The sequence below is a fragment of the Oryx dammah genome, unplaced genomic scaffold (genome assembly GCF_014754425.2).
Source record: "Oryx dammah isolate SB20612 unplaced genomic scaffold, SCBI_Odam_1.1 HiC_scaffold_21, whole genome shotgun sequence".
Classification (NCBI taxonomy): Eukaryota; Metazoa; Chordata; class Mammalia; order Artiodactyla; family Bovidae; genus Oryx; species Oryx dammah.
Window position 1 is genome coordinate 54,298,300 of NW_024070205.1, and position 21,798 is coordinate 54,320,097.

At 38.4% G+C, this 21,798-nt stretch overlaps 1 protein-coding gene across 1 annotated transcript in view; it reads left to right on the forward strand.

Annotated features, from left to right (window-relative positions):
- AIDA (axin interactor, dorsalization associated) overlaps positions 1 to 21,798 on the forward strand; it is a 47,563-nt gene that overhangs the window by 18,679 nt on the left and 7,086 nt on the right. The window contains exons 5-6 of the mRNA XM_040263072.1: positions 3,191 to 3,254; positions 3,498 to 3,604. Of these exons, the coding sequence (XP_040119006.1) occupies positions 3,191 to 3,254; positions 3,498 to 3,604 (171 nt within the window). The remainder of the gene's footprint in view (positions 1 to 3,190; positions 3,255 to 3,497; positions 3,605 to 21,798) is intronic.

Sequence of the window (21,798 nt, forward strand, 5' to 3'; positions counted from 1 at the left end):
GCTCATTTTTCCTACCACAGAAAATTAGCTACAAGGAAAAAAAAAGAAATACATTTGGGGCGTGTGTGTGTGATTTTTAATGTCAGATTCAAGAGGGTGGCAGGCCATGCTCCATGAGAGTAGGCTGGGAGTGCTGAGTGCTCACCAGTAGAGGGGATACCATCAAGTCAGCATTCAGTGGGCCTGTGTGCTTTATTCCTACTGAATGAACCAGTTAGTCCCCAGTCGTGGACTCCACACTCATGATCACCCCTTCCATGAAGTTATAAACTAGCTTCTCCTCTTCTCTACAACCTCCAAAAATACCAAGATTCATATTAGAAGAAAAATCCTATGTTAAGTTTATGTAGAATCTTATTTTAAAAGGACATTAGAATCGCTGTTATTCCCCAGTTGGTGAAAATGGAAAGCCATCCTGCAATTAGAGAAAGCAAGAAAGGTGCTATTATTTTTCTTTCAAAATTATTCATTCAAGTTAAACATCTGATATACTCTATACTTGTAAATATAAAATAAAGAAGAAGCTATTATGCCAAAACAGACATTTCCTTTTCAAAACTTTGATACCTAAGGAAAGAAAATACTGTTTAATTCTTCTATTATAATACAAATTCAGGATATTCTTAGTAAGTAATGTGATTTTCAGCTATTTCATTGATGTTTTGTTTACATTTTAAGGGTTGACTTTTTCCTTTTCACTATTAAAATGTGGTCATTGCTGATATAAATATGCGTAATCTTGACACCCGTTTCCCATTCTCAACATCTAGAACAATACTGTGTGATTATTTGATATTTGAGTTGAATGAATAGTTTACTCACAATAACAGTCATACACCAAGTTTAGAGGTGACATTCTTACAATTTGAAAAATAGTCCTTCTTAGATCTAAAATAATAGGATTCTAGTCAGTCAGATAGGGAGAACTATGGACAGAATAAATTACATATAATAATGTAGACTTTACTTGTGCTGTAAGTGTTCCTATGCAGTGTCATGTCATGTTATTTAATTTAATTCTCTCAACAATCTGTGAAGAAAGGTAGAATATGATTTTGGAACTGGAGAAGCCGAGATTCAGAGTTACATGAATAGTTACATGAATGCTCAAGTCATTAACATGGTGGGAGGGCTAAGATCTGATTCAGATCTTTTGCCACTTGCCCTTTGCTTATCAGACTTCAGCTTTGTGGTCCTCTCCATTCCTTGAACAAACTCCTGCTGCAGAGCCTTTGTTGTTGCTCTGGCCTGTTCTCTTAATACTTGGAGAGCCCTTGCCCAGAGCTGCTTGTGGACATTTCTTCTCATCCAGGTCATGGCTCAAATGTGTTCTAATAATTCAGGTTTGAGCGGCCTACCCTGTTCACTTCAGCTGAAGTAATCCCTCTACTCCACTCACACAAGCATCCTCTGGGTCCTTCAGCCACAGTCTTAACATCATTGTGTTCATTTTGTGGCTTGTTATTGTCTGCTTATCCCCTGGAGAAGGAACTGGCAACCCACTCCAGTATTCTTGCCTAGAGAATCCCCATGGACAGAGGAGGCTGGCAGGCTATAGTCCACGGGGTCGCAGGAGTTGGACACGACTTACCGACTAAACCACCACCGTTGTCTGCTTTTCCTGGCTAGGGCTAAGATCCATTTGAAGGTGAGAACACTCTGTCTCTGTCACTGCCATATCTTAGCACTCAGTACACATTTGTTGAGAAGAAGAAAGAAAGAGGAAGGAGGGTGGGAGTTGGAAGGAGAGAGAGAATACGAATGAGTGAAAATTTAGACACAAGTCTCAGGCTTCTCTCCCTGAAGGGCTTAGTAGGAGTGCATATATTAGAAGAAGTATGATAAACACATTTGACTCCTGTGGGAGTAAGGCATGTAATTGCAACCTGTACTCAGGGATTTCCTTTTTGAGGATGACAACATCCATACCTGTTTCAGCTCTAAACTGCAAGAGTCCAAAATTAGAATGAATAAGTTGAGTATAAACTCACAGAAACATTTTGGATTGTACAATTAATGCCATTACCTTCATATAACTGCGGGTAGATACTGGCAATCCATAAGACCAGATATGAAGCACCTCTCCAAATGTAGGTAGAATTGTAGAGCATCTCTCTTTTTAAGTTTCCTTGCCTGGATATAATCACTGACCACAACCATAATACAGGAGGTTGTAATACAAGAGATTGTCTGAAGACTTCTCTTGAGGATAAATCCCTCTTTGTGTTTGTGTGTGCATATATATGGAGAAGGAAATGGCAACCCACTCCAGTTTTCTTGCCTGGAGAATCCCATAAACAAAGAAGCCTGGCAGGCTACAGTATCCCTGGGGTCACAAAGAGTCAGACGTGACTGAGCATGCATGAGCCTGTATGTAAGCATATATGTACATATATGTATGTATACATTACCTATGTATAATAAGCTATGGTAAAGGTATATGAGAATTATAACCTCACTACTATAAACTTTAGCAGTTTTGTGGAGTTGAGGGGAAGACTAATCAAGACATAGAATAAGATAGGCTCATATCCCTCTCATTGGTCGTCTTTGACACCAGTCTTTTAATTAAAGTACTCCAGGGAGGAGTTATTGTCTTTCTCAAGTGCCCTATGTCTCACCTTGAATTTTATACAGAGAACTATTTTGGAGTTCATTTTCCATAAGCGCTCTGAGACTCTGGAAGTTACCTTCCTTGGAGTTCTGACAGTACTCTGAAATTACTGGTGCTTGGGAATGTGGATATTTTCATTTTGCTAAGATATTCAATGGACAAGTGCATTGTGGCTTTGGATGATAAGATTGGGAATTTTTAAAGTATTAATAGACACCCCAGTGGCTCAGCGGTAAAGAATTTGCCTGCAATGCAGGAGACACAGGTTCGATCCCTGGGTCTGGAAGATCCTCTGGAAGAAGAAATGGCAACCCACTTCAGTAGTCTTGCTTGGGAAAACCCCCATGGACAGAGGAGCCTGGTGGGCTGTGGTCCATGAGGTCACAAAGAATCAGACATGAATGAGTGATTGAACACACACACACAGACACACACACACACACACATACACATACAAACACACACATGTGTACATACATATTAATAGGCTTGGTAAAATTGACTAAAATCAATTACAATAAATTTTTAAATTCTGATTCATGACATAATTCATGTGTCTTTCTCTTTTTATTCTAGTCCTAAAGAATATTCTTACATATAATAAAGAATTCCCATTTGATGTTCAGCCTGTCCCTTTAAGGTAAAATAAATTAGCACCAGTATTTGTCTTCTTATTTTATCATCTTATTTTATACCTATTTTTCAGATATTTCTGGATGTATCATATCAATGTTGGTATCATTGATATCATTAATCCAACATATTAGCATTTTATGACAGCATTTTTTATATCAACATTTTACCTGGGAAATGAGTAGCTATTTGGCTTCTCTCATATATTTGGTTTTGTAGCTCACTGTTTTTTCTGTCCTTTTGCATGTAGAAGAATTTTAGCACCTGGTGAAGAAGAGAATTTGGAATTTGAAGAAGATGAAGAAGAGGGTGGTGCTGGAGCAGGATCTCCTGATTCCTTTCCTGCCAGAGTTCCCGGTAAGTATCAGTTGTTAAAAATATCCATGGCTTAATTCACAGTCAAAGTTTTTGGAACTTACTTTAGTATTTGCTAATGGGAGTAAAACCTCTCCAGGGTGCATGTCCATTTTAGGCAAAACTTTATGGTCATGTTATGGGCAGTAACTGTTTTATAGGTATAGCCTGGAATTATTTTACTATCTGTGTTGGCATCCCAAAGAGCACCCTCAGGTTCCGAGTTCACTAGGGGGACTCACTCAGCATGTTGCTGTAACTCACAGCTGTGCTTTATCCCAGAAAAAGAACTACAGGCACAAAACCAGCCAAGGGAAAATGTATGTGAGCGAAGTCCAGAGGAAACCAGTTACAAGCCTCCAGGAGTCCTCTCCCAGTGGAGCCACACAGCTTGTACTTGATTTCCTCTAGTGGCAAATTCTAATGACACACGTGAAGTGTCCCTTGAAGTGGGAAGCACATAAGAGACTCTGTGCCCAGAGCTGTTACATAGACACCTTCTGCCTAGCACTGACCAAAATTCCAGACTCCCAGAAGGAAAGCAGATAATTCAGCATAAACCATATTGTTTGTAAAAAGAATCTAGGCACAGTGACCATTCTTATCAGGGGTAGTAGCAACCCTCCCAACATCCAGATTCCCAGATGCTAGTCAGGGGCTGCCCTGTAGTCAGGCCTTTCTAAGAGTGACCATCTCAGACCTGCTGTGTTGACTCTTTTTCGGTTCACTATCAAATTTGGTCGTTAAAAACGACCCAGGGAGAATGGCTACTGAGCAAATGCCTTATTCTTCCCATCTGTTTTAAAGAAAGCAAATAATGGTGAGGCTTTTTATTTACAGCTGATCTTCCCTGCCTGTCAGTAACCTAAGCAGGCACGCTGAATAAATTTCTTATTTCTCCCATCACTGTTTCACTCTGTTCTGTTCTTATACAGCACACAGTTTTCATTTGTGGTCAGTTAATTCACTTTAGTGTAATATGCTGATATATTGTGATGTATTTTAGAATAGACTCCAAAAGCTTTAAAATACAGCTAGATACAACTTATGTGTTATCCTGATAACTTTCCTGGTAACAAAAGTACAGGCAGGCCTTGGTAATACTACAGGTTTAGTTCCAGATGACAATAGAGTGAGTATTGCAAGAAAGCGAGTCACACGAATTTTTTGGTTTCCCAGTGCATGTAAAAGTTACATATACAGTAGTCTGTTAAGTGTGTGATAAGCATTATGTCTAAAAAAAATTTTTGTATTTCATTATATATATATTTTTATTGAAGTATAGTTGATTTACAGTGCTTTAAGTACACAGCAAGGTGATGCACATATATTATTTTTCAGATTATTTTCCATTATAGGGTATTAAAAGATATTAACTGTAGTTCCCTGTGCTATAAAAAATACTTTATTGCTAAAAAATGCTAACCATCATCTGAGGCTTTAGCTAGTCATAATCTTACTGTTAGAGGGTCTTGTGTTGATGGCTGCTGACATCAGGGTGCTGGTTGCTGAAGGCTGGAGCAGCTGTGACAACTTAAACTAAGACAGCAGTGAAGTTTGCCACCTAGATTGACTCTTCCTTTCACAGTTTCTCTGTAGCATGCAGTGCTATTTAATAGCATTTCACCCATTGTAGAACTTTCAAAATCGGAGTCAATTCTCAAGTCTTGCCACTGTTTATCCACTAATTCTGCATAACATTCTAAATTTTTTGTTGTCATTTTAATAGTCTTCATGGCATCCTTACCAGGAGTAGATTCCATCTTGAGAAAACACTTTCTTTGTTCATCTATACAAAGCAGTTCCTCATCTGTTAAAGTTTTGGGAAATTGGAACAATCCAGTCATATCTTCAGGGTCCACATCTTATTCTAGTTCTCTTGTTATTTCCACTACATCTGCAATTAACAATAGTAACATCCGAGATCACAGGTCATCAGTCACTGTAAAAAATATAGAAGTAATGAAAAAGTTTGAAATATTGCAAGAATTATCAAAATGTGACACCGAGCCAGGAGGTGAACAAATGCTGTTAGAAAAATGGCACCAGTAGACTTGCTTGAGACAGAAAAGAAAGTGTGCTCAGTTGTGTCCGACTCTTTGCGACCCCATGGACTGTAGCCTACCAGGCTCCTCTGTCCATGGGATTTTCCAGGCAATAGTACTGGAGTGGATTGCCATTTCCTTCTCCAGGGGATCTTCCCGACCCAGGGATCGGAACCAGGTTTCCCACATTGTAGACAGACACTTTACCGCCTGAGCCACCAGGGAAGCACAGGGTTGCTTGACACAGGGTTACCACAAATGTTCAGTTTGTAAAAAATACAATATCTGTGAAGTGCAATAAAGTAATATAAGAATAATAGTAATATTTCAGTGTTTATTATGCCCCTTGGGGTGGAGGCGTTATGGGGTATGTAGGTTCAAACCAACAGACACTGGACTTGAGTCTAATCTTAGAACATTACTAGTTGCACCTGTTCTGTTTCTTTCTTTTTTTTTTTTTTATTTCATTTTTATTATTTGTTTATTTGGCTGCGTAGGGTCATAGTTGCAGCATGCAGGATCTTTAGCTGTGGCATGCAAACTCTTAGTTTTGCCGTGTGAACTCTTAGTTGTGGCATATGGAATCTAGTTCCCTGACCAGGGATCAAACCTGCCCCCCTACCCCTACCCCGCATTGGCACAGAGGAGCCTTAAACACTAGACCACCAGAGAAGTCCCAGTGCACCTATTCTTAAACCAGTCTGAACTTCAGTTTCTCTTTCATTCATAAAATGAGTTGATAATCATGTCTACCTCATAAGGTTCCTGTGAAGATTAAATAAGGTGCTGCCTCTAAAGCTTTTAGCCCAGTCCCTGTCATATGCTGAATATTAGTGAGGTGGTTATTTTCATCATCATCACCTTTCAATGAAGGTAACAATACTACAGTATAGGATTACTGGGAAAATTACTGTCGATGGTAGCTATTATTGTTAATAATGTGTCTTTCAGTATAAGGGCATTATTCCTAATATACCTTACTTTATGAAGAGAGATGTATTCTTCTTGCTTTTGTTACATATGTAGAAAATGTCAAAATTGCTGAGATTGTGAGAGAAATTTTCTTGCTGTTTTACTTAACTAAACAGTTGTAATTCTGTTTTCAACCCATGTATTGTAATTGCTAAAGCTTCCGCTACTATAAATTTCTGATTTGGTTGTCCACATATTTGTTATACAGACAGATCAAGATTTTTATGGATTTCAGATTGCTGAGTTGAAAGAAACTTTTACCATAAATTAAATCCATTTGCTATGTAAGATTAAACCTAAACTTAATAGATTTTTGTATTTTGATATAGTATTGTGATAATTCACTTTAAAGGTAGAGAAAGCTTACTGAATCCTTCTAGTCTCTAAATTTTCAAAAAAGTACATGTAGTTTAATTAACTGTATTTAGTTTGGGATCATTATTGTTCAGGGCCTATGTGTTAGTGTCAGTTGTCCAGTAGTGTCTGACTCCTTGTGACCCCATGGCTTGTAGCCTCTGTCCATGGAATTCTCCAAGCAGGAATACTGGAGTGGGTAGCAATTCCCTTCTCCAGGGGATCTTCCTGACCCAGGGATTGAACCTGGGTCTCCCACATTGCAGGCAGATTTTTTATCATCTGAGCCATAAGTGTCATTAAAAAATAACTTTTAAAATAATATTCATTGACGTAGCAAGATGGCATTTAACTTTTTACTTAACTGGAAATCAGGAAACATTTTCTTTTCCCTGTTATACTGAGAGAGTCCAAGATTTCAGTGATGCCCAGGCTGTGTCTGCATTTTGGTGGCAAGATGGTTCTAGAAATTGTTGTGATTTTTCTCTTTTTATTTATTATCTTTGTTTGTATATAATTTATTGAATTATAAGTTTCTTGTGATTTGTTTACAAAGTCGAGTCTATGAGATTCTATTTATATATACAGAATTCACCCTTTTTAGTGTGCAATTTATGTTTGTTGATAAATGTATACAGTTGTGTTAACCAACACTGCTGTGAGGCTAAAGAGGAATAAGGAATGGTATGTAGATTTGTGACCCAGAATAGTTTTTTCCCATTTCAAATGGAAAGTGACTTTTTAACCAACCTTTGATTCGGGTAGGTGGAGAGTAGGGGGTAGGTATTATCTTTCTTTTTAATATTCATCTCTTTCCTTTTCAAAAATTTAAAAATTCATATGGAAAACATAAATTTTTGTTAAATAATTGGCTTGAGCCAAAATAGGGTTTAATTTTTCTAAAGGTAGGCTTCAGTTCAATCACTCAGTTATGTCCAACTCTTTGTGACCCCATGGACTGCAGCACGCCAGGCTTCCCTGTCCATCACCAACTCCCGGAGCTTGCTCAAGCTCATGTCCATCGAGTCGGTGATGCCATCCAACTGTTTCATCCTCTGTCATCCCCTTCTCCTCCTGCCTTCAATCTTTCCCAGCATCAGGGTCTTTTCCAATGAGTAAGTTCTTCACATCAGGTGGCCAAAGTATTGGAATTTCAGCTTCAGCATCAGTCCTTCCAATGAATATTCAGGACTAATTTCCTTTAGGTTTAAAAAGTAGGCTTGGTAGATTTTAAATCAAGGATGTAAATGTACAACCTGTTTTATTGGCCTGAAAATTTGCCAGTATGAATATAAAGCTATTAAAATCATAAGCCCAAGAAATATGAATAGAAGAAGACAAAATTTTCAAGATTTAAAAAAAAAACACACTTTCTTACTGAATGATATGATTAAACTCAAATATAGGCTTAGTTTCAAAATTTTCACAAATGTGTTAGTTTCTTTAGCTCTTAGACTTAATCATACATAAAACATGTTTATTTTTGAAGCTGAAAATAATGAAATTTACCTCTTCAGTGTGAAACTTGTACATGGTTTTTGCTGTACAAATACTCAGTTCTGAGTTGAACTCAAGAGAAGCAAACATGGATTTCATTTTTAGCTGAAATGAGGTTTTTCTTGCTTACACATATAAGAAGTTGCAAATTGCAGCAAAGTGTTCATTGCTTTCTTGTGAATATCAGGGCATCCTTCTTTCATAGAAATCCAGAATGTGCCTCGGGGCACAGTGGTGATTATCATCTTAAGAGTATGGTTAGGTCAGAGCTCTCTAAGTTCTTTTTCTTCTCCCAGAGTCTCAAGTTCTCAAATTGGAGAGAAGAATCAGAGAAAGCATTCCTCACTCAGGCATTTATTTGTTTATGTATCTCTTCAGTTGTATCCAACTCTGTGCAGCCCTGTGGGCTGTAGCTTGCCAGGCTCCTCTGTCCGTGGGATTCTCCAGGCAAGAATACTGGAGGGGGTTGCCCTGCTCTCCTCCAGCGGATCTTCCAGACTCAGAGATTGAACCCATGTCTCTTCTGTCTCCTGTATTGTCAGGTGGGTTCTTTACCACCAGCACCACCTGAGATGCCCTTACTTGTATCTAAAGCAAAAGAAAATACTGTTTGATTTTGTTCTGTGGTTCTCCAGGCTAGTTTTTAATAAGACTTGAGACTTACTGATATTAATATTTTTTCTCACTTTCAAGCTTAAGCCGGTTGGGAAACATTTCAAGATTTCCTTTTACAGCTTTTTTTTTTTTTTTCCTTATAAATGCAAGTATCCTGTCACTTGAAATTAAAGGGTTTTCTTTAGAGTTTTGCAGAGACTAAGTCATATGAGATGTCTGTTAAGTAGATTACATTTTGCAGCCCTCATCTTCAAAGCACCCAGCAACATCTAGCTTACTCTTTCTTAAAAGTACTCTCCAGTTCAGCCTTTTGACTCAGACACCTGTGAGGAACTCTTCCTTGCTTCCTGTAGGGAATGATGGATTGCCCTTTTCAAACTAGCATTTCTGACATGAAGCACATGCCTACTGGCTCCTTCCAGACTTTGTAGATGTGTGTTTATTACATATTTTTTTTTCCAAAATTAGGTATAGTGACAATTGATATACTCTTAATGAAGGTGAACAACTTCAGGCAGGTATGATTTTAATTTATTATTTAAATGATAATGGCCATTAAAGATTTTTCCCCCCAGAATTTTAAAGCAGTTTTAAAAATGAACAGACATCTTATGATTTTTCAAACTCTTTTTCTTTTCTTTTTTTTTGGTAAATTATTTATTTATTTTTGACTGTGCATGGTAGGCTGTTCTCTAGTTCCGGAGAGTAAGGGCTACTCTCTAGTTGCAGTGTGCAGGCTTCTTATTGCAGCGGCTTCTCTTGTTGTTGAGCACAGACTCTGGCACCTGGGTGGAGTAGTTGTAGCTCCTGGGCTGTAGAGCACAGGCTCAGTAACTGTGGTGTGGGGCTTAGTTGCTCCACAGCATGTGGGATCTTCGTGGATCAGGGATTGAACCTGTATCCCCTGCATTGGCAGGCAGATTCCTATCCAGTGAGCCAACAGGGGAAACCCTTTTCCTTGAAAGCTTAAAGGAACCTATGTTCCTCAACTGCTAAATGATAAATTACTAGCTAAAAGAAATTGTGTATGTATTTTAATATTTTACCACAATTTCTACCTCTAACCTAAATTCAGCATTTCAAAAACAAATAAGTGGCCTCTCCATAACTTTTTTATCTATATCCAATATCAGTTGTAAAGATTATCTATAGCCAGAATTTGAAGACACATTTAATGTGCTACCTATCTGCCAAATATTGTGGCCTGTTTGATCAGTATTGTTACCTTAAATTGTGTTTAAGATTATCCTCAAATAACTAAATCATTTTTTCTTAAAAGAAAAAATGCTACTTAAATGCAAAATATTATCACATATGTCCTTTTTAAAATTACACTTTAGCAGCACGAAGAAATGTGCACTTAAAAAATTGGATGACAGAATCTGTCAATAGTACTAGATATGTGAGTTTAGTTACAAGTCTGATAAATCTAAAGCAAAGAAAACAGATTAAATGTGTTATCACGTAAATATATGATATTGCTCAGTGTACATTTTGAACACTTCATTGAACTCTGCTCCAAGTGTGGATAAAAATTTAATCTACTTTTTGCTAGTGATATTTAATTTCCAGATCACCAAGGCAAAATAAGGACCAATTCACCTCTCACTGTAGACCAGTGCCTGTGGGAACGTCTGTATAATATGACATAAAATGTCAAGCAAGTAAGATGAACTCAATAAGCACATTGAAATCACCATGTTTTTCAAAAGATGTAATACTCAGTAATTTTCTAAAAAGGCATTGCCTCTTTAGGATTCTTGGCTAGGTGATGATGTACTACTTTTTTGGTGCAAAGACCATCATGCCATTTTCTGTTTTAGGCCAGAAGGAAAAATCATATGAGGACAGGATCTTATGGAGTTTCACTGACTTCAGTTTCCTTGTAACCTTTGTTTTCTTCTGTGGAATTAACCACACAGACTCCTGGTCCCTGGGCAGGCAGTCTGTTCCTAGTCTGGTTCTCCATAATCTTTCTTGTCCAGAGTGTCTTGGCCCCTCACAGAGAACCACTCCATGTGAGGAGCTCCTTCTCATGCCAGGATCTGCAGTGTTATCATTTTCCCTTGAGATAGAGCAGTTGTAGGTGTGGAATGAGGGGCCGCAGCTGCTGCTCCACTTCTCCTGGTGCCAACTGCAGGCGGGAAACGTTACCCGTTGCTGGACACGGCACCAGTAGTCTGGGGATTCGAAGCCTGGCACACTGCCACACCCCCACCCCCGTACAGAGGCTATAATACAGTTAGCCAAGAGCTATTAGATCAGACATTTTCACCCATTTTTTGTTTGTTTAATTCTGGGTACAATTTGTCTTTGTTTAATAAACTTGGCTATTATTGTGATACAGTGGCAACCCACTCCATTACTCTTGCCTGGAAAATCCCATGGATGGAGAAGCCTGATAGGCTGCAGTGCATGGGGTCGCTAAGAATCGGGTACAACTAAGGGACTTCACTTTCACTTTTCACTTTCATGCATTGAAGAAGGAAATGGCAGCCCACTCCAGTATTCTTGTCTGGAGAATCCCAGGGACAGGGGAGCCTGATGGGCTGCCGTCTATGGGGTTGCACAGAGTCGGATGCTACTGAAGTGACTTAGCAGCAGCAGCCACAACTACTTTACATTTCATCTGCAACAGTTTTGACAGCAGCATCTCTCTGTGAAGAAAGCTGTGAGTTGTGACATGTCAGGATGTTCTTCAACAGGAGGGGGGCCAACTGTTAATGGACACCTCAGAAAAGTTCTTCAGAGACAGAGATGAAGACTGGACATTGAATCCATTTGACCTTGACTTGTTTGGGGCCTTTGCAGCAGTTTTCTTGACTTTCACCACCTTTTACAGAACTCACAAATGCTACATGGCATTGATTGACTAAACCTGGAGACTCAATAGAGAAGTTATGTTTATCACAAAACCTTCAGGATCACGTGAAATGTCATCAGTGTCAGCTTATTATTGAAGAAATTTAAAAAGTAGAGCATTTTTAATTTCTTACCCTGAATCTTGGGCTTCGCAGGTGGTACTAGTGGTAAAGAATCCGCTTGCCAACTCAGGAGACATAAGAGATGTGAGTTTGATCCCTGGGTCAGAAAGATCCCCCAGAGGAGGGCATGGCAACCCACTTCAGTATTCTTGCCTGGAGAATCCCACGGATAGAGGAGCCTGGCAGGCTACAGTCCATTGGGTTGCAAAGAGTCGGACATGGCTTAGCGACTAAACCACCACCCTAGCTGCATTCATAGATTATTTTCCACAGTTGAGGCACAATGAAATAGGACAACTTGGAATACCAGTCCAAATACAGACTACTGATAAATAGCTTTCATCACCAAGATGGACTTTGGGGCTCTAGTGCAATAAAATGACCCTGGAGTTTATGATTCACTCTTGTTACCTAACCAGAATTATCTGTAGGCTTCAGCTTGGATCCTGTTCTTCTAACTCATAGCTCTTCTTCAGAAGCCACACTGAATCAAATAATTCCCTCTACTTTTCTTTGAAAGCAGTAGGACATGTTTGCTGCAGGTGGAGGTTGGGGTCAATCCGAAGACACTGACATCATCAGGCTGCCTTCCTCCTTGCAGAGTGGAGCTTACCAGCGGCCAAAGGCTGCCCCTTTCTCGCATAAAGAGCTAAAAATGGATCCAGCCGAAGGAACATGATCTTACTGCCCACCACCACATGAGGCTCAGAGACCTGGAATAAAGTTGCTATACGGATGGCCCAGTCTCCGACCATCTCTGTGAACCTATGTTGCTAAGCGCACGAAGTTTAGATGGTGCTTAGCCTTGATCACTGTCTTTTATGGAGCTGCCAAGCCACACCACCAGCACATCCCTAGCATTCTCCAGAACCCTGGTTGAGAAATCCTGCTTTGGACAGTTAGCTGTAGCACACAGAGTTTTCTGTATTGAAAAGTGTGAGGTGAAAGTAATGGCTCCACAAAGATGTGCCTGTCCTAATCCTCAGAGCCTGTAAACATGTACGTGGCAAAGAGCTTACGTTAACGATCGTAAGGTAGAGACTATCCCGCAGTACCTTTTAGGCTGTGCTGTGCTTAGTTGCTCCTGTCTGACTCTTTACGACCCCATGGACTGTAGCCCTCAGGCTCCTCTGTCCATGGGGATTCTCCAGGCAAGAATTCTGGAGTGGGTTGCCATGCTCTCCTCTAGGGGGTCTTCCCAACCCAGGGATCAAACCCAGGTCTTCTGCGTTGAAGATGAATTCTTTACAATATGAACTACCAGGGAAACCCAAGAATACTGGAGTGGGTACCCTATCCCTTCCCCAGGGTATCTTCCTGACCCAGGAGTTGAACCGAGGTCTCCTGCATTGCAGGCGGATTCTTTACCTGCTGAGTACCAGGAAAGCCCGTCTTTTTTTAGCCTTTATTGGCTTTATGGACAATTAAATTACAAAAATGGCAAATGAGACAAGGTGGTTAAAAACATGTACTCTAGGACCAGACTACTGTGTAATAAAGAACAGGTTACTTAACTTTTTTGGATTTCAGTTTCACCTCTAAGTAAATGGGACTGAAATTAACACCTGTGTCATAGAGTTCTTATGTGGATTAAATTAGTTGATACATATAAAGAATTAGAACAGTGCCTGGCACATTTTAAGTGTTCTGTAAGTGTTGAATATTTGTTATTTATGCAGCACTTCCACATAGAAGAACATTTGTTATTTTTGATCCTTGCCCTAGAACTAAGAGCAAATTATTTAGTTCTGGTTGGAAAAGCTTAGTTTATACCAGATCATGTATGATCATTTCTTATCCTGATTATAGTCTTCATTTTATAAGTGTAATTACTTTTTCTCATATTACTTTATATAGTTGAATATTTCAGTTTTACATTTAGAAATCTTTTAACATAGTGCTTTGATGTCTAATTATATGGTTTTACTTTTGGTACACAAACATGCTGCCTTTCTCATGTAACCCAGGAGCTATAGCTGGTGTGGTATTATACTATTATTTTATCTTCTTTCACGCACATGTCATGTAAGACAGTACATCTATCTGGCTATATATACTATATAGTCTAGCCATTTGTCTACTAGAACATAATAAAATCTTTAGAGCTGTGAAATTCAAATTAATTTTAAAAAGATCTGTATATACTAATGCCACATAATTCAATAATGAACCATTATCCAGATTTGTCTTTCAAGTTGCTTAATATGCAGTCAATGAGACAAAGCCAACAGTACATAATTATGGTTAGAGATGTTGTTGTTGAGTTGCTTGGTCATGTCTGACTGTTTGTGACCCCATGAACTGCAGCACGCCAGGCTCGCTGTCCTCCAGTTTCTCCTGGAGTTTGCTCAGATTCATGTCCATTGAGTTGATGATGCTATCTAACCATCTCATCCCCTGCTGCCCTCTTATTCTCTTGCCTTCAGTCTTTCCTGGCATCAGGGTCTTTTCCAGTGAGTTGGCTCTTCACATCAGGTGGACAAAGTATTAGAGCTTCAGCTTCATCATCAGTCCTTCCAGTGAATACTCAGGGTTGATTTCCTTTAGGATTGACTGATTTGATCTCCTTGCAGTCCAAGGGACTCTCAAGAGTCTTCTCCAGCACTGTAATTAAAAAGCATTGATTCTTCAGCACTCAGCCTTCTTTATGATCCAACTCCCATATCTACATGACTACTGGGAAAACCATAGCTTTGACTATACAGACCTTTGTCAGCCAAGTGACATCTCTGCTTTTTAATACACGCTCTAGATTTGTCATAGCTTTTCTTCCAAGGAGCAAGTGCCTTTTAATTTCATGGCTGCAGTCACCATCCACAGTGATTTTGGAGCCGAAGAAAATGAAGTCTGTCACTGTTTCCATTGTTGCCCCAACTATTTTTCATGAAGTGATGGGACTGCTTGCCATGATCTTTGTTTTTTGAATGTTGATTTTTAAGCCAGCTTTTTCACTCTCCTCTTTCACTTTCATCAAGAGACTCCTCAGTTCCTTTTCACTTTCTGCCATAATGGTGGTGTTAGCTGCATATCTGAGGTTATTGATATTTCTCCCAGCAATCTTCATTCCACCTTGTGTTTCATCTAGCCTAGCATTTTGCATGATGTACTTTGCATATAAGTTAAATAAGCAGGGTGACAATATACAGCAGCCTTGTCACACTCCTTTCCCAATTCTGAACCAGACAGCTGTTCCATGTCTGGTTCTAAATGTTGCTTCTTGACCCACATACAGGTTTCTCAGGAGACAGGTAAGGTGATCTGAGTATCCCATCTCTTTAAGAATTTTTTTCTTAAAAATTATGGATGAACAAAAAAAGGCTAAGCAATTTCAGCACAAGTAATCTAGCTGGAACTGAGACTCAGAGTGTGTAGTAGTTAGTGATACAGGGAGAGAGCATCTTGGAAACTATCATGAAATAGCTTGATATATCAAGCTATATATATATATATACCTTTCTATATCATTTGTAATCTTCAATTATAGTCAACTTGCAGATAGTCTTTAATAAGGTATAAAGAGGGTAATGGGCTTGCAAAAGAGTTGGACTAAACAACAACAAAGAGGGTAAAACTCAATCTTCATGTGATGGAATGTTTTCACCCTACCTTGAATTATAGAATAGTTAAGCTGAATAAATTATCTTTCAGTTTGAAATCACTGCCTTTGTATTACATTGTTAGAAATATATTTACTAGTTAGATTTTAATGTGGTCTGAGGCAGAAAAGTTTGCTGGTAACAAGGAAAGAAATGTCATCCCTTTGACTCACTTCAACTAAAAGAGCTGGATGATTATAGATTATGAAACTAATTCATCCAAAGGTAAAACTAGTTTTAGTGTTCAGTTAGGAAGAACATGGTGACTGCAGCCATAAAATTAAAAGACACTTGCTCCTTGGAAGAAAATCTATGACAGACCTAGATAGCATATTAAAAAGCAGAGACATTGCTTTGCCAACAAAGGTCTGTGTAGTCAAAACTATGATTTTTCCCTTAGTCATGTATGGATGTGAGAGTTGGACCATAAAGAAAGCTGAGTGTGGAAGAATTGATGCTTTTGAAAGGTGTGTTGGAGAAGACTCTTGAGAGTCCCTTGGACTGCAAGGAGATCAAACCAGTCCATCCTAGAGGAACTCACTCCTGAATATTCAATTGGAAGGACTAAAGCTGCAGCTCCAATACTTTGGCTACCTGATGCGAAGAATTGACTTATTAGAAAAGACCGTGATGCTGGGAAAGATTGAACGCAGGAGAAGGGGACGACAGAGGATGAGATGGTTGGATGGTATCACCAGCTTGATGGATGTGAGTTTGAATAAGCTCTGGGAGTTGGTGATGGCATGCTGCAGTCTATAGGGTCTCAAAGTGTCACACACAACTGAACTAAACTGGGAGAAACATAGTCTCAAAGAAAGAAAATCTATCACTGACTTTGGATATTGGATAAGAAACCACTTTTGACTGTCAAAAAAGAAAAAAAAAAAAAGCCATAATCAAAGTAAAAAAGACAAGGGCCTAACATCCTTAATATAGAAGTAAAAATTTTGAGTTGCCTCAACAAAGACCACAGGCATATTAAAAGTTTGAGCAAAAAACATGACCAGACAGTACACACACACATACAGACATACAGAGATGTACCAGTAGCTCTTAAACATGTGAAGAGATAGTCTAGAACTACTTTAACTGAGGCTGACAGATTCTCATCCACTGCTGGCGGAAGTACAAAATAATACAGTCCCTTTGAAGGGGAGTTCAGGATTAATCAACAATAACAACAGGAATACACATTTATTCTCAGGTCCAGCAATCTCACTTCAGGAGTTTATTCTCAAGATATACCTCCAGTAATATGAAGAAAACATTTGTATATATACCAGGTTGTTTATTTCTGTATAATCTGTAATAATAAAGTACTAGAACCAACTAACTGCCATATGTAGGTTGGCTGAGTAACACTATAGTATACTATAGGTAATAGGAAAATCTCCATGAACTGATGATTTTTCAGAATATATTGTTATATAAGTAAAGTATATCAAGGCAATTCACATTGGCAGAATGAGGAGGAATATCTCATAATTTTCTGAATAAATCTCTTCTTGGACTTCCCTGGTGGCTCAGTGGTGAAGAACCTGCCTGCCAGTACAGGAGAGATGGGTTCAATCCATGGCCCAGAAGGATCCCACATGCCCATGTGTCACAACTATTGAGCCTGTTGTCTAGAGCCTGGGAATCACAACTGCTGAAGCCCACGTACTCTAGAACCTGTGCTCCAAAACCAGAGAAGCCACCACTGTGAGAAGCCCTCGCGCCACAAGTAGCCTGCACAGCAGTGAGGACCCAGCACAGCCAAAACTAAAAATATTAATAAATAAAAATTATTTTAAAAATTCCTCTAAGTCTCTTGATTCTTAAAAATTCTAACAGGCTAAAATCAGAACACTTTGCTGGATGTTTTCTAAAGGATGCTTTGAGCCAAAATCGTACTTTAGCATTCTTTTTTAGATCAAGAACAAAATGTGTCTACTATATCCTCTTTCCATCAACATTCTAGAAGTCTTAGCCAGTGCACTAGGACCAAAAACAAATATAGATAAAAATTATTTGTAGGTTTTATGAATATGTATGTAGAACATACAAAAGCACCTTTTGTATAGATAGATCAATAGAAATAATAACAGGGTTTATCAGAGAAATAATAAGAGAGTTCCTGGATGTAAAATCTGTACATAAGAACAGATTCTGTATGCTTATTGTGATCATTTTGCAATATACAAATATCAAATCATTACATTATGTACCTGAAACTAATATATTGTATGTCAATCATAGCTTGATTTTTGAAAATTATATACCAAAAAAGGATTTTATCTCTATAGGCAAGCAACAGTTGCTTAGAAAATGAGATATATTTTAAATTTATTTTTAATTGGAGGAGAACTGCTTTACAGTAATGTGTTAGTCTCTGCCATACATCAACATGAATCTGTCATAGGTATACATACGTCTCCTCCCTCTTGAACCTCCTCCCATCTCTCACCCCATCCCAACCTTCTAGGTTGTCACAGAGCACAGGAGTTGAGCTCTGCATCATACAGCAAATTTCCCCTGGCTGTTTTACATATGGTAATGTACATGTTGCCCTGCTACTCTATCCATTCGCCCCACCCTCTCCTCCCCGCATCGTGTCCGTAAGTCTGTTCTCTACGTCTCTGTCTCCATTGCTGCCCTGCAAATAGCTTCATCAGTACCATCTTTATAGATTCCATATATATGCATTAATATACAGTATTCATTTTTCTTTCTGACTTACTTCACTCCGTATAATAGGCTGTAGGTTCATCCACCTCATTACGACTGACTCAAATGCATTCTTTTAATGGCTGAGTAATATTCTTTTGTATGTATGTACCACAACTTCTTTATCCATTTATCTGTCAGTGGACATCTAGGTTGCTTCCATGTCCTAGCTGTTGTAAATAGTGCTGCAGTGAACCCTGGGGTACATGTGTCTCTTTCAGTTATGATTTTCTTAGGATATATGCCCAGTAGTGGAATAGTTGGGTCATATAATAGCTCTGTTTCTGGTTTTTTAAGGAATCTCCATACTGTTCTGTACAGTGGTTGTATCAGTTTACATTCCCACCCACAGTGCTAGAGGTTTCCCTTTCCTCCACACCCTCTCTAGCATTTATTATTTGTAAATTAGAAAACGAAATATTTTGACATTTATAATAGTATCAGAAAATAACATAGTTTAATAAATCCAACAAGAGAAGTATAAAACCCATATGAAGAAAACAGTAAAAATTTATTGAGATAGGAAGCCTTAAATTAGTGGAGAGATATATTCCAGTTCATGGGTTGGAAGAAGCAATTTGTAAAGATGTGACTATTTCTAAAATTGAGCTGAACTTTACCATAGTCCTAACAGTGTTGTTTGCTTTTTTTTTTTTTTTTAAGAAGTTGACAGCTCTTGTTATAATTTACATGGACATACAAAGGGCTGGAAGTAGTTAAGACTTGAAGAATAATGTCAAGGCGGGAGAATTTGATTTGCTAAATGTTGAGACTTTTGTAAAATTATAGTAATCAAGACACTCGTGGTAGTGACGCAAAGATAAACAGTCCAGTGAAAGAATGGGGGGCCTGGAAACAGACCCACTTATTGTCAGTGCAGATCCATGGGTAAGATGACAGTCTATTAAATAAGTAGTGCTGGGACAATTGAGTGTTGATGTGAAATTGAATGAGATTGGGCTCCTACCACATGCCATAGTAAAAAATGAATTCTACCTGAATTATATAATTAAATGTGAATGGCAAAACATTCTTACAAGAATACCTTCATGAACTTGGAGGGGGGAAAGATTTCTTGAATAGGACACAGAAAGCACTGACTACGAATGAATTTAGAGTCTGAGAGATTTGAGTACATTAGCATTTAGAATAAACAGAGAAAACGCATTCTAAACATGCAGGACTGATATTGGTGTTAAAAGTTGAGACTAGCTGTTGTCTCTTTGGGAGAAAGAGTGATCTGGGTGTGTGTTGGGGGCACAGATCAGGCTCCTAGGACGCTGGGAATATCTGTCTTTCCTGAATATATTACCGTTCAATATAAAGGTTTTTTTCCTTAAAAAGGAAAGCCACTGGAAAATTATGTAAATTAAAATATCCAACAAAATGCTTATATCACGATATTAGAGAATCAGTAAGAGAAAGGTGAAGATTTCAATAGTAAAGTGGGGAAACTAATTGAGCAGACACTTCAGAAAAAGGGAAATCCAAATGCTTATTTTTAAATGAAAAGGTGCTCAACCTCATTAATCATTGGAAAAATATAATTAAAACTAGTTTGGGGACAAATTGAGAAAGTAACATTGACATATATGTAAATACCGTCATGTGTAAGATAGATAGCTGGTAGGAATCTGCTGTATTACACAGGGAGCCAAGTCTGCGGCTCTGTGATGACCCAGTGGTGGGGCCATGGGAGGCTCAGAAAGGAGGGGATAAATATATAATTATGGCTGATTCATGTTCTTGTTCGGCAGAAACCAACACAACATTGTAAAGTGATTGTACTCCAGCTAAAAAATGTGGAAAAAAAAAAAAACTAAATTGGTGTTTCTCCACACCTGAATTGGCTAAAAAGAAGAATCTGACAACAACAAGCATTAGTGAGGATGTGGAACAATGGTAATTGTACTAGGAGTAGAAATTGGCATACCCATTTTGGAAAATAGTTTGTAATTACATAACAGACATGGAGGTACTACACCATGTGACTCAGTAATTCCTCCCTTTGGAAATGTGTGCTTATGTGGAGCAGAACATGTGTCCAAGAATGTTTATAGCAGCAGCATTGTAACAGTTTCCAAAAACTTGAAGCATCTCAAATGCATATCAACAGAAGAATGGATACAAAAACTGTGGTATGTTTATACAACCAATATACTATGCAGTTATAAAACTGAACAAATTATAGTACAACAGTTTGATAAATCTAAAGTTCAAAAGCAGGCAAAACATAATTATACAGGGATGCTTTTTAGTAGTGATTGTAAAGGGTGGTTAGGAGGAATTCAAAAGAGCATCCGATGGGGAGAGAAGGGAGCTCCTGAAGTCATGCTTTAGTTTTTGACCTCAGTGGTGGTTTCATGGATGCTTGCTTTCCAGCTTTTCATTAAGCTGTGTACTTGTTTTATTTGCTTTTCTGAATATGTGTTAGACTTGCAATTAAAAAGAATGGTTATGTGGGTGCAATAAAGACCTTTAGTGTAAGAAAACCTGTGAATATTGAAAGTATGTTGAAATATGGCAAAATATTCCACATGAGAAAGTTAATGTTACTTCTGAAATGGTATTAAATACTGGTGTGAATGTCCCCTTTTGATTTTTTGCTTTTTATCTTTCTACCTTTTCATGAGCCAAAATTTTCTTTAACCAAGTATCACCAGTTAAGACTCTTGGATTTCTATAGTAATTTTCATGTCATAAAATTCCCTCATTGTAAGTGTATAGTTCAGTGACTTGATAAATCTATAATATTGTGGATCTATCAGTTTGATCCAATTTGAGAACATTTTTGTTGCCCTCTAAAATTCCCTCAAGCATGTTTGCAGTCACTAAATGTAGTCTGAATGTGGTAAGTTGATTGATTCATGTACTTCAAATACTTAATCATTAACAGTAGGATAGGACTTCCCAGGTGGTCCAGTGGTTAAGAATCTGCCTGGCAATGCAGAGGACATGTGTCAGATCCCTGGTCTGGGAAGATCTCCCATGCCATGGAGCACCTAAGCCCATGCACCACAGCTTCTGCAGCCCACACACCCTAGAGCCTGTGCTCTGCAACAGGAGAAGTCACTGCAGTGAGAAGGCCACACACCGCAGCTGGGGAGTAGCCTCTGCTCGCCACAACTAGAGAAAGCCAACATGCAGCAATGAAGACCCAGCACAGCGAAAAATAAATAAATGAATGATTTTTTTAATCTTAAAAAATAAAAAGCAGGATAACACATTGTTGGATAGAAATGTGAAGAATGTCAGCTAATGTCCTTTATAAATGTTAGGTTGTATAATTTTTGGTACTGTATACATATTAAAATCAACTTTTGTTTGCATTTGTTGCTCTTCAGTTATTTGAAATAAATGAACAAACTGTACAGGTGATTTCTTTCTTCATATTGTTTTCTCTGTGGGGAATGCTCTTATGTGATTTT